Source organism: Mesoplodon bidens, assembly GCF_964165515.1.
Source record: "Mesoplodon bidens genome assembly, chromosome: 18".
Lineage (NCBI taxonomy): Eukaryota > Metazoa > Chordata > Mammalia > Artiodactyla > Ziphiidae > Mesoplodon > Mesoplodon bidens.
Window position 1 is genome coordinate 48338878 of NC_138175.1, and position 14334 is coordinate 48353211.

At 42.4% G+C, this 14334-nt stretch overlaps 1 protein-coding gene across 1 annotated transcript in view; it reads right to left on the minus strand.

Annotated features, from left to right (window-relative positions):
* LOC308605759 (uncharacterized protein) overlaps positions 1–14334 on the minus strand; it is a gene marked incomplete at its 5' end in the record, with an annotated part of 46252 nt that overhangs the window by 23049 nt on the left and 8869 nt on the right. The window contains 2 exons of the mRNA XM_081216037.1: positions 5415–5512; positions 7720–7836. Of these exons, the coding sequence (XP_081072163.1) occupies positions 5469–5512; positions 7720–7836 (161 nt within the window). The 3' untranslated portion in view covers positions 5415–5468. The remainder of the gene's footprint in view (positions 1–5414; positions 5513–7719; positions 7837–14334) is intronic.

Sequence of the window (14334 nt, forward strand, 5' to 3'; positions counted from 1 at the left end):
ATCTTCCCAGACCAGGGCTCAAACCCGTGTCCCCCGAATTGGCAGGTGGCTTCTTAACCACTGCGCCACCAGGGAAGTCCCCCAACTTTTTAATGCAGCATAAAAGGCTCTTCAAGGTTATCTTCAGCGCAGTCTCATCTCCTTTCCCGAACTTTATGTTCCAGAAATACAGAAATTTTTGAGTTTCCTAAAGCAAATCGTGTTCTCAAGTCGCTATGCTTTGAATATACTATTGCCTCATCTGTTGAAAAGCACATAAATTCCTTTTTCAGAGGAAAACAGAAGATCAGAATATGTGCTTCCCCTTTAAGAATGGAAGTTAGTTTTCAATCCATAAAGTGTTAGCTGGATTTGAAGGCCAAGAACAATCTCAAAGCAAATGAGTTTTTTGAATTCCACAGTAGTTACTGTTCTCAAGTTTTTAACACCCAAGGAGAAAAAAGATAAGAACACTTCCAGTGCTAATGAAACTTGTTAGTTTTTTTGTCCTGTTAAAGATATTTATATTTGAATTTTTTTTAAGGCTTGAAATATTTTTAGATGAAATCCATAAATGAAAAGCAATGGTTGCTTTAAAAATTAGAGATGGTTTATAAAGTCGTATCAGATGATAAAAAAAAGATTCAGTAATAATGTACAAAGCTTGTTCTTAAATTCAAAGGCTATTAAGATCCTTATGTGGTTATGTGGTTAAGAGAGAGATTTTGCTTTTTTTCTGTTTCTACTGTAGTACTTTTTTTTAAATTAAGTAATTTATGACCAGTCTTGTTTGGTTTTTCTCCAGCATAAATTCCCCCATGAAAAAAGGACTTCCAAGGCAAACACTGAGCTGTTTATAGGACCCCACTGGATTCAATATCTTCCTCCAGTGAGTTGGATTATAACTATTTGCATGACCATCTTTCCCCTACACTGATCCTCCTTTTAGCCAGTAACTCTGGGTTTTGGTCTTCAGACTCCACATTGGTAGCACAATATCCTTCGTAGGGTGGACACCTGTGAGTGAACGTAACAGCACTTTTGATAAAACCAAGTTCCCATGCAGCCCAATGCAGATGATCGTTATTTAACCTTGGGCAATGGTTGACTTGGGCAATGGTTGCCTGACTCTCCGGTAACTCGCGGACAGAAGGCGGAGTGCAGGGGGCAGGAGTGAGCACTCTGAAGTCAGACTGCTCTACTTGGCAGTTGCCTGTTCCATGCACTTGGGCAAGTGATTGAACTGCCCAGGGCCTGCCTGCCTTTCCTATAGAATAGTGGTGGTAAGGATGGTTCCCACCTCCTCCGTCGCACTGAGGATTAAATGAGGCGATGCATGTTAGGTCCAGAGCACAGTGCTTGACACTTTAGACAGAGTGTAAATATTCGCGGTTGGAGTTATTTTCTTTGAAACACGGTCAGTGGTACTCACTTCATAGTGTTTTAAGGACTAAATGGAGTGACGTGGTCAGTGACTGACAGTGATCTGACATATGGCAGGCACTCCTGCTTGTCTCCTTTACTTGTTCTGGGGCAGTTCTGTCTCCCCAAAATGCACCCAGCTGAGTGGCTAGCTCTGCTACTTCTTGTGTATCACCCAGGGGGAGAAAAAGTTCTTCTCCAAAAGAAGGAACACTGGCTTATGCCAGAACTAATGGAGTGGAGTTGAAGGGCAGCACTGAAGACTGGTGAGAGATGAGGTGGGTGTTAGCTTGCTGGGGCTGCTATAACAGCATAGCATAGACTGGGTGGCTTAACAACAGAAATTTATTTTCTCACAGTTCTGGAGGTTGGAAGTCCAGTATCAAGGTGCCAGAAGGGTTGGTTTCTCTTGAGGCCTCTCTCCTTGGCTTGCAGACAGCCACCTTCTCACTGTGTCCTCACGTGGCCTTTTCTCTTCGTGCACATGCCTTTGATGGCTCTTCCTCTTCCAATAAGGACACTAGTCCTATTGGATTAGGGCCCCAGCCTTGTAACCTCATTTAACCTTAATTACCTCCCTAAAAACCCTATCTCCAAACTCAGCCACACTTGGGGGTCAGGGCTTCAACGTACAGATTTGAGGGGGGAGGGCATTATGCAGTCCAGAACAATGTGATAAGGCAGGAGATGAGTAGGGACCAGAACCAGATCACAAAGGGCTGGCTTGGGGGCTTTCTTCTTCACCCACCCACCCCTGGAGGTCTCCTGGGAATTGGCTCCATGGAGAGTCCCTTTCTGTCCTTTACCTTCCAGACAGGACTAAGCACAGCTCAACGGTGCATTTTTCAAGGTTGCCTGGGATTAGGGAGTCCCCTGATGGCCTAGTGGTTAGGATTCCGGGCTTCCAATGCCGTGGCCTGGGTTCAGTCCCTAGTCAGGGAACTGAGATCCTGTAAACTGCATGGCACAGCCAAGAAATAAATAAAAATGGGTTGCCTGGGTAAGAGCAGACCCAGTGGAAATCACGAGGGAAGTTGCCTGGAGAGCAAGCACACCTGGGAGGGATTATGCAAATTAGATGCACAGGATTCCCCCCTCCCCCCACTCCTCCCCCAGTTAGGCTTCCTTTTTTTTTTTGGCTACATTGGGTCTTCGTTGCTGCACGTGGGCTTTCTCTAGTTGCATCGAGAGGGGGTTACTCTTTGTTGCGGTATGTGGGCTTCTCACTGCGTTGGCTTCTCTTGCTGCAGAGCACAGGCTCTAGGCACGTGGGCTTCAGTGGTTGCAGTGCGCGGGCTCTAGGGTGAGTGGGCTTCGGTAGTTGTGGCTCGCAGGCTCGGTAGTTGTGGCACACAGGCTTAGTTGCTCCGCGGCATGTGGGATCTTCCCGGACCAGGGCCCGAACCCATGTCCCCTGCACTGGCAGGCGGATTCCTAACCATTGTGCCACCAGGGAAGTACCAGGCTTCCTTCTTTGAGTCAGTGGCCCAGGGCTTTTGAAAAAGAGCCTAAACCTGACCAGAGCAGTCCATTAACTCCTGCATTCCACAAACCTGAGTGTCCACTGCTCCAGGGACTGTTCTAGGCCCTGGGGCTCTTGCAGAGTTTAGGTTCTAGGCCTGCACCATCCAGTATAATATTGTCAATATTAAGCACTTGGAATGTGGCTAGTCTGAACTGAGATGTCCTGAAGTATAAAATACACACCAGATTTCAAAGACAATATAAAATATCTCATTAATAATTTTTCTATTAAATGCATGCAAAAATCATATGTCCAATACATTTTATTAAATACAATATATATTATTAAAATTAATTCCATCTATTTCTTTTTAACCTTTTTTTTTTTAAACAGGATTCCTGGAAATTTGACATGATATATGTGACTCGCATTTGTGGCTCACATTCTATTTCTCTTGGGCTGTGCTATTCTAGAAGCTCCACCTGGAGACTCTGATCAAGCTCCTTCTAATGGACATAATCAGAGGGGACCTTAACTTGGACCACCATTCTTAAGGATTAGGCAATTTGGAGCAAATGCTTCTAGCTGATGATATCTGTTTTAAAGTAAGCTGTGAGGATGGGGGCAAAATGGGAAAAGGGGGGAAAGAAATGAGATCAGCAACAGCTGGAGAGACCAGAGAGGAACAAAGAGTGCTCTGAGGCCTGAGAGCACATTTCCAACTTGCCCTCTGTAGTAGGCAGAAAAATGACCCTCCAAAGATGTCCATGTCCTAATGCCTGGAACCTGTCCATATGTTATCTTACATGGCAAAAGCGAGACATTGCAAATATGATTAAGCTAAGGATTTTGAGATGGGGAGAGGATTCCAGATTATCCAGGTAGACCCAATGTAATCACAAGGGTCCTTATAAGTGAAAGAGGGAGGCAGGAGAGTCAGAGAAGATGTGAGGATGGAAGCAGAGCTCAGAGTGATGTCATGCTGGCTCTGAAGATGAAGGAAGGGGCCACAAGCCAAGGAATGCAGGTGGTCTCTAGAAGCTGGAAAAGGCAAGGAAATGGGTTCTCCCCTCAAGCCTCCATAAGGAATGCAGCCCTATGACGCTTTGATTTTAGCCCAGTGAGAGTGATTTTAGACTTCTAACCTCCAGAATTGTAAGATAGTAAATTTGTGTTCTTGTCAGCCACTAAGTTTGTGGTAATTTGTTACAGGAGCTATAGGAAACAAATCCACTCACTTGCCTGCTGGATCTTTCTTTCTTTTTCCTTTCTTTCTCTCTTTCTTTCTTTTCTTTCTTTCTTTCTTTCTTTCTTTCTTTCTTTCTTTCTTTCTTTCTTTCTTTTCTTTCTGTCTTTTCTTTCTTTCTTTTCTTTCTCTCTCTTTCTCTTTCTCTTTCCTTTCTTCCTTTCCTTCCCTTCCTTCCCTTCCTTCCTTCTTTCCTTCCTCCCTCCCTCCCTCCCTCTCTCTCTCTTTCCCTTTCTTTCTTTCTTTCTTTCTTTCTTTCTTTCTTTCTTTCTTTTCTCTCCCTCTCTTTTTTTCTCCTGGATATTTCTTTGAGTCACATTCCTCACTAGCTGAGAGAGCCACTTCCTTCTAAGATGTAGTGGGGAAAGCCCTGGCTGGGTCTTCAGTATACCCTGTGGGTCTCTGGACAAATCTCTTTTCCTCTGTTGAGCAGCAAGGAGATTGGGAAAATTGTGTGGACTTCTAGTGGACAGGACCGGCATATTTGTCTGCACTGGACATCAGCATAGATGCCTTTCTAAAATTAGGACAGAACAAGTATCAAAGAATTGGATAGTAGTTCAACACGCTGAGTCCTTTAAATGAGATAAATCATCTCATTTAATTCTGAGAAGAGCCCTATGACTTAGATAACTATGAGTATCCCATTTTAAAGCTAAGGAAACCAAGGTCAGAGAGGTTAGGTAATTTGCCCACAATGACTAAGACAGAAAAATATGAGCCAAGAGTCAAACCTAGGTTTACAGACTACTGAGAACCACCCTTCTTACTGATGGGAGAGACCATGACGAACAGGATGGATCCATAAGTTTTTGTTGTTTTTTTTTTGTGGTACGGGGGCCTCTCACTGTTGTGGCCTCTCCCGTTGTGGAGCACAGGCTCCGGACGCACAGGCTCAACGGCCATGGCTCACGGGCCCAGCCGCTCCGCGGCATGTGGGATCTTCCCGGACCGGGGCACGAACCCGTGTCCCCTGCATCGGCAGGCGGACTCTCAACCACTGCGCCACCAGGGAAGCCCTCTGTGTTGTCTTTTGCTCTGCCCGCTCCTGCCTCACTCCCTCCTTCCCAAACTCTTCCACTGCAACCCCTGTAAACCTTTCCCTCAACGTTCCCTCCAACTCTCACCTTAACTAAAACAGGACCGTTCTCCAAAGATAATCCCACAACCCTAACTGAAGGCTCTTCGTCCCCCGCACTTGTCAGACACCTCTAGGTCTGGAGGAGGAGAGAAGTAATCAGGATAGGCTGCGGAAACCAATGAACCCAAATCCCAGTGGCTCACATCCAGGAAGAGACTCACTCTGGTGCCACGTCCAGCACGGGTGGGCTGGGCTCTGCTCCACGTCTTCCTTCGTTAACCTGGGCTGATGGGGCAGCCTCTGAAGCACGGCCACCCTCCTGGCAGAGGGAAGAGAGACATGGACAGCCGTGCGCCGGCTCCTGAAGCTTCAGCTTGGAAGAGATATACATCACTGTGTTCACATTTCATTGGCTAAAGCGAGTCATATGGCCAAGCTTGATATCAAGTGGGTATATTTCAGGAGAGACAGCAAACACTGTGGACAGTAATACACCCTGCCATTCCTTGGCGTCCCAAGGCTGTGTCCAAATATTATTATTCCTTCTCCATGCTCTTAAAAAAAAGATCCTTCTTCCCCTTAACAGACCTCCTAGAGTAACAGCTAGACCTCTTCTCTCCTCTCTTGTCTCCTGGCTCTTCTGTCTCCCTAGAAATCTGAGAGTCACACTTACCTCCACCTGCTCGCTCACTCCGTATCAGATCCTTTACCACGTGCCAGAGGTTCAAATTCTGTCACTTCTCTCGGTCCCCGCAGAAGCTACCCTCCTCCAAGCCATCATCATCTCTCTCCTGTACTACTACAACGGCAACCTTCCAAATCTTGCTCTACAATCCATACATGATCTAGTAGTCACTTCCCTGCTTAATCCTTCTGTGGGCCCTTCCAGGGCCCCCACCGGGACCCACGGACAGATCAGGGCCCCCACCGCGATGCCACGGTCAGACCAGGGCCCCCACTGGGACCCCACGGACAGACCAGGGCCCTCACCGGGACCCCACGGACAGACCAGGGCCTCACCGGGACCCCACGGACAGACAAGGGCCCCACCAGGACTCCACAGTCAGATCAGGGCCCCCACTGGAACCCCACACAGAGACCAGACCATTGTCCTTCAGGGAGAGTCTAAAATCCTTACCCTTTCCCTTTCCCAGATCGCTCTTCCCAGCAGGCTTCTGCTTGCTGCCTCAGCCTGGGCCACCATCCCCGTCACTCCACAGTCCAGCCACGTGGGGCTTCCTCAGTGTCATGAATTGATACTTTAATTACTTTAGGGCTTTCACAACCCAGTTCTCTTGAACCTGAAACTCTCTCCCTTCCCACCCCTCCTCATCTTTCAGGCCTCAGCTTCCTCACTGAGGCCTTCAGGTCTAGTTGGTTCTTTCTGTGTCTGTGCTCCTGCAGCACCCCTACTGCCCCTTCTGAAACACTCACTCTTTTTTTTTTAATGATATTGTAGATGTATTTAATGGTTTTTTCTTCAATTTTTTCTTATTGTAGTTGATTTACAATGTTGGGCCAATCTCTGCTATACAGCAAAGTGACTCAGTTATACACTTATATACATTCCTTTTTATATTCTTTTCCATTATGGTTTATCACAGGATAGTGAATCGAGTTCCCTGTGCTATACAATAGGACCTTGTTGTTTAACCATTCTAAAGGTAACAGTTTGCACCTACCAACCCCAAACTCCCAGTCCCTCCCTCTCCCTCCCCCCATCCCCCTTGGCAACCACAAGTCTGTTCTCTATGTCTATGAATCTGCTTCTGTTCTGGATCAATAGACAGGTTCATTTGTGTCATATTTTAGATTCCACATAGAAGTGATACCATATGGTATTTGTCTTTCTCTTTCTGACATACTTCACTTAGTGTGATGATCTCTAGTTGCATTGCATCCAGGTTGCTGCAAATGCCATTATTCCGTTCTTTTTTATGGCTGAGTAATATTCCATTGTATATATGTACCACATCTTCTTTATCCATTCATCTGTTGATGGACATTATATTTATGTCAGAGAATGTTTTGCCTATGCTCTCTTCTGGGAGTTTTATGGTGTCATGTCTTGTGTTTAAGTCTTTAAACCATTTTGTGAAACATTCACTCTTGTGAGAGCTTGCTCTCCCAGATTTGGAGCTGTGTGAAGGCAGAGACTGTCTCCTCGGCTGCTATATGCCCAATACATTGATTGTGCTCAGGAAATATTTTTCCAGTGAGAGAATGAATTTGTCATACATGAAGTCTAGGGGAGGGAATTAATAAAGGTGAATAGATGCAATTATTTATGATTGAATGAGCCTCCCGAGTTAATCAAGAGAGGCAAAAGAGGGCTGGGATGCTTGAGCCACCTCTGAATCACTTAGTCCTAAACTCACCGGACATCATTCCCTTCCTGCATTTCCCCCTGTGTTTCTAGACCTCATAAAATGCCTTCCTCACCCACACCTATTCAGAGAATCTGGTTTCGGGCCTGAGAGAGTGCTTCTGCCCCCCATCCCCCTCCCTAACTCCTGCTGTCCTCACCTCTCCCGCAGTCCTCCTCAGCACATCCCACAGGTCCTCTACACCAAGCCAGCTGGAAAGTCTGGAGCATCACCAGGATGTTGCCTGTCCTCAGATTCATTCCTGAGCAGAAGGACCCTGAAAAAAGAAACATGATACAGGAGTGAGACACATTCTAGGCCTGAGCTTGTTAAGTCTGTCTGCCAAACCAGGCTGTGCAATGGGTGTGATGGGAACAGCTTTGGAAAGGCCCCAGTGTCAAATCATAGTTCCTCCTTCTATGCTACTAAGATGGTGTCTGAAATTATAGCATCGGAGACAGTATTAGTCTGCTGGGGCTGCCATAACAAAGTACCACAGACTGGGTGGCTTAAACAGCAACAGAAATTTATTTCTCACAGTTCTGGAGACTAGATGCCCAAGATCAAGGTGTGGGCAGATTTGGCTTCTTCTGAGGCCTCTCTCCTTGGCTTGCAGATGACTGCCTTCTTTCCCCTGTGCACACACATCCCTGGTGTCTCTTTGGGTTTTTTTGTTTTGTTTCGTTAAATATTTTATTTATTTATTTGGCTGTGCCTGATCTTAGTTGTGGCACGTGGGATCTTTCAGTTGCTGCATGCAGAATCTTTAGTTGCGGCATGTAGGGTCTTTAGTTGTGGCATGCAAACTCTTAGTTGCAACATGTGGGATCTAGCTCCCTGACCAGGGATCGAACCCAGGCCTCCTGCATTGGGAGCGCAGAGTCTTAGCCACTGGACCACCAGGGAACTCCCTCTGGTGTCTCTTTGTGTGTTCAATTTTCCTCTTCTTATAAGGACACCAGTCACGATTAGATTAGGACCCACCCTAATGGCCTCGTGTCCACCTAACCTCTTTTTTTTTTTTCAGTGTTTTAAGATTTTTAAATTTAATTTGAAATGAAATACAATTACTCATTCAACAAATTGGAAAATATTAAAACAACTGACATTATCTAGAGTGGGGAAAGAAATAAGAAAGTTTTCTACACTGCTGACACGAGAGTAAATCATCACAACCTTTTAGGAAAGGCATTTCCTGTTAAAAGTTCCTAAAAAGGGGGCATAAAGCTGTGACTGAAGTTTTACCTTGAGGAATCCATACTACAGGAACGAAGGGATTAGTAGCTAAGGGTATGCTTCAGTAGCTAAAGATATGTCGTATATAACAGCACTAGAAGGCAATCACACCAAAACCGATCTGAATTGGAGACCATCTGAACGTCTGTTAACAGGGAAATGATTGACTAAATTATGGTATTTCCAATTCTATGGCTCATTCATTCACTCACCATATATATTTTTTGAGGCAAGCATTGTTTTACCGTAGGCCAGGCATTGTTCTAGATACTGGGGGTAAGGAAGTGAATAATACAGATTTGACCTCTTTATCATGAAGCTTAGTGTTCGTGTGTGTGTGTGTGTGTGTGTGTAGCAAGGGAGAGACAAAAATGATAAATGATAATAATAATAACAACAGCAACAATAAAACAAGTCAGTTAACCTTTAGAATAATTGCCTGTTTCTAGAGGCAGGTATCTTGGGTTTTTCACTGAAAAAATTACATCCAGATTTTTATTCTGCTTTGAAATCTTTGTGTCCTGATTAATTGCTCCTGGTGTCCTCTCACTGTATTTTGGAAATTTTTAAGACCACTTATCCTCCTTCATTTTTATGTTTTTTAAGCTAAACTTCAGACTTTATCTGGATTTCCCTAGTTTTTCCACCAATGTTCTTTTTCCTTTCCAGGATCCCAAGCAGGATGCCACATTGCATCTACTTTTATTTTTCCTAGTTTTATTGACATATAATTGACATATAACAATTGTATAAGTTGAAGGTGTATGAGGTAATGATTCGATACATGCATATAGTACGAAATGATTACCACAGTTAGGTTAGTTAGCACCTCTATCATCTCACATAATTACCATTTTTTTGTTGTCCTCTTAACCTCTTTAGAGGCTCTATCTCCAAATACAGTCATTTTGAGGAACTGAGGATTAGGGCTTCAACATATGAGTCTGGGGGTGGGGTGGGGGGGAGACACAATTCAGCCCATAAGAAACATTCCTTAGTTTTAGGATATTAACAGTCCTTCAGTGTTGTCTGAATAAGAGAACTATCAGATTAATGAGGAATTGAATTTGCTGTCCATGAAAGCTAGGGACAGGATATAATTAATTTAAAAATGAATAGGTACAGTTAATTGTATGTAAACTAGCTCTCTGATTCAATGAGAGCAGGGGAAGCCTGGGGGCCCAGACACTTCCTCTTGGTTGGGCCATTCTTGAAGGAGAGACAGTGGGCCTTAAGTATATCCTTGCAGACCAAAAACCAAGAAACATGAATCCAGAGAAGTAAAGAGAGCTCTAGACTCAGCACTTTTCCTGGGGTTAACTGCATAAAGCCTGGGTGTTAATGAACCATTTTCACAGGAGAAAAGTCCTGGGACTTAAGCAGAGTGAGAGGAAAGATCAGAGCCTCTATAAAAAATTCTAGAACCTGAGGGCAAACCTTCAGTTAGTACTTTTTAAAAAAGCCCTCCATCTGAAAAAGATGGTGGGAATATATGTTTGTCTCTGCCTTTATGATGAGTAAATCAAGAGAAAAAGATTTCCCCTGAGAATTCCTAACAGTAAGTCCATATTCCTGTGGGTTTAAAGCCTAAATTGGTACTATCTGTGTAACCTGAAAGACCTCCAGACAAAATTTTAGAGTGGTCCCAAGTTGGCTATTCCCACAGGTACACGGCATAAGCAAACACTAACTCTACCCAGGGAAAATGCATTTTAAACCCAGGCTTTAAAGAATTTCCACAGATAAAAGCCCAAGGAACATGAGTTCCACAAACCACACAAGCAGAAGCAATAAACCTCAGAACCATACTCAGAACTGGTATAAATATTGAAATTATAAGGTACTGAATATAAAATAAATAAATGTCTAAAGAGATTGAAGATGGCATTTAAAAAATACTGAAGGAAAAACAGAGTATCAAGATTGGCAAGGAAGATTTGAACTAGAAAAACTAGAAGTTACATATATGAAAAATTTTAAACCCAGTAGACATATTAAATAGATTATATCACAGCTGAAAGGAGAAGAAACTAGAACACATATGTACTTGAAGAAATTACACAGGGACTTCCCTGGTGGTGCAGTGGTTAAGAATCTGCCTGCCAATGCAGGGGACATGGGTTCAAGCCCTGGTCTGGGAAGATCCCACATGCCGCGGAGCAACTAAGCCCATGCGCCACAACTACTGAGCCCGCATGCCACAGCTACTGAAGCCCATGAGCCTAGAGCCTGTGCTCTGCAGCAAGAAAAGCCACTGCAATGAGAAGCCCGCGCACCACAATGAAGAGTAGCCCCTGCTTGCCACAACTAGAGAAAGCCCTCATGCAAAGACCCAATGCAGCCAAAAATAAATTAATTAATTAATAAAAAAAAGAAAGAAATTACATAGAGCACAGCCCAGGGAGAAAAAACATGGACATTATAAACAATGGGTTAAGAAATATGGAACAGAGTGGGAAGGTCCAACGTACATCTAATTCATGGTTTAAATATTTATTTATTTGGTTGCGCTGGGTCTTAGTTGCAGCTCGCCAGCTCCTAAGTTGCAGCTCACTGGCTCCTTAGTTGTGGCATGTGAACTCTTAGTTACGGCACGCATGTGGGGTCTAGTTCCCTGACCAGGGATCGAATCCAGGCCCCCTGCATTGGGAGCACAGAGTCTTAACAACGGTGCCACCAGGGAAGTCCCTAATTCATGGTTTAAAAACAAAAAAGATAATAGAAGGGAGAGAAGCATATATGAAGAGATCATATCTGGGAATTTTTCAGAATTGATGAAAGATTCTTCCTCAAATTCAGGAAACCCAATGAATCCCAGGCAGAACATATTTTAAAACATCCACACTAGATATATAGTAAACTTTATCACACTAAAGAGAAAATCATTAGAAAAGCCAAAGCATTACTTTTTATTTTTCAACAGCAATAATGGAAGCGAGAAGATAGTGGAATGAGACCCTCAAAGTGCTAAAATAAAATAACTGTCACACTAGAATTGTTTGTCCAGCAGAATGTCTTTCAAGAACAAAAATAAAATTATTGTTTAGACAAACCAAAAGCTAGGAATTGATTCCCACGACACCCTCTTCAAAAGAACTTCTAAGAGATGTACTTCAGGAAGAATAAAACTAATCCCAGAATGAAGGTCTGAAATACAAGAAGGAATGATAAGAAAAGAAAAAATAAGCAAAAAAAAGTAAACATATCAAAACTCTATCAAAAGTACAGTAACAATGTCAAATTTAGGTGTTTAGAAAAGAATTAACATCTTGAAAAACTTATAAATGGAGAGGATTTTGTTGAGTACACATGATGATATTTTTAGAGTAAACACTAAAAGAACAGAAAGTAAGTGTAAAACTTGCAACACAGCATAGAGGGGAAAATGGAAATATTGGGAGGAGACTCAATCCAAATGAATGCCATAAGGAGAATAACAGAAAAAAGCAAGACAGGAATGGATAATATGACAGGAGGAATTCTGTATCTCCCCTGTTTGGAGAGCAGATGAGAGCATCTTTGTTCAAGATTAGGTGAAACATGATGTTTTACGGTTCTTAAATGGAAGTTCAAATATGTGTAGAAAGATATGTATGGACGCTGAGTGGTCAAAAGGGTGGGTGAACTGTGTTGGTGACTAGTCCATTGTTTCTTAACCCAAACCCACCCTTTTGCACTCTGCTTTGCAGCTCTGAGGCTGCCAGCTCCCTACTTGGTTCTTTTGAGAGGAAGCACAAGAAAGAAAGACAAAAGGCTGGAAGGAGAAAGTACATGCTTCTTCCTGTTTTGCTTCCCTTTCCTGTTAGCATCACCCCAGCAGTGGTTCTTCCCCCTGATGGCAGCAGCTGACTCCTGTCTTTTCCATACTCTCAGTCTCATTTTTCTCTCTCTGACATACAAAGACCAGCTAGCTGTCCCCTTGTCAGAGGCCTGGGTTCCAGCTCTACTGGAGTATTCCTTCAACCTTCTAGATTCTAATAACCCCATCATGATTTTAATAACTCTATTATGTTTACATAACAGTAAACAACTAGAAACCTATTCCTTTTGTTGCCCCAGTCCTAGGGGTGAAAGCTGATTTCTGCATCTATTATCTCTGATTAATACAAAATCCCCATTTTGTCATCTCAACATCTATTTCACTAACTCAGCCAATTCCTTTTATTAAATTCTCTCTGTTAACGTAACTGATTCACCTTCTGTTTTTAGTACTCTGTCTCCTGTAGCCATATGACTAGTTTTTGGCCAGTGGGATATAAGCAGAAGTAAGGTGAGCAACTTCTGTGTCATGTCCTTAAAATGAAGCTAATTGTTCCATACTTCTTCATTCTGTCTTCTCACAGAGGGGAACACAGATTTGGTGACCCTAAGATGGCTTCAACTGTGAGCATCAGGATGATGCTCAAAGCAGGGTAATAAGAAAGGTGGGACCTGATGACCTCTTGGGGCGAGGCCACCTACTTATACTGGGATGTTTTGTGAAATAAATAAATGTCTTCTGAGGCATTGCATTCTGGACTGTCTTCATTATACCATAGTTATCCATCCCAGTGTAGATGGCTCTAAAAAACAAAAATACAGAAGCCTGGAAACTTAAATAATATAATACGAATAACTATTGAGTTAAAAAATAAAACATAAAAGAAATAAATCCTTATAACTGAATGGCAACAAAAGCACTACCAAAGCAATGATTCAAGGGTAATCTATTGCTTTGAATATTTCTTATCAAAAGATTGAAAACAAACGAAGGAAGCCTCATTTTAGGAACTTAAGTATGAAACAACAGAGAAAAATAAAAAAAAACAAGAAGAAAAAAAATTTAAAGGCAGAAATTGACAAAGTAGAAAAATAGAGAAGATCAACAAAAACCGAAACTTGGCAACTTGAAATTCTAATAAGATAGAAATGCTTCAGCAAGACTGATAGAAGAAAAGAAACATACAAATAAAAAACAAAATGCATAACTAAAAAGGGGGGAAACTATAGATATAGATATTCTTAAATGATAAAATAAATTTTTGAACTACATAAACCAATACACTTGAAAACTGACAAAATGGACAAATTTCCACAAGAATAGAAAATGCCAATACTGAAACAAGAAACAATAAACTTTGAAAAGACCAACAACAATTAAAGAACCTGAAATTTTAGTTAAAAGAAGTCCCAGAAGGTTTAACAGGGGAATTCTACCAAGCTTTCAAGGAACAAGTAATACCTGCTGTATACAAATTATTACAGGGAGAAAAAGAAGAGAAATTCATTTTACAAAGCTGGTATATCCTTGATTCCTAAACTGAATAGGGACAATTTAGGAAAAGAATATTTGAGGCCCATTTTACTTTCTAAGTGTAAATACAATTCCTAAATAAAATATTAGATAAGCAAATACAATAATGTATGAAAAATAAAAATAAAACATAATTGAGTAGGTTTTAATAAACATCAGAAAGTTAACAATGTAATGCACTACATTATGGAATAAAGGAGGAAAGTCATATGGTCACCTCCATGGATTGAAAAAAACATTTAATAA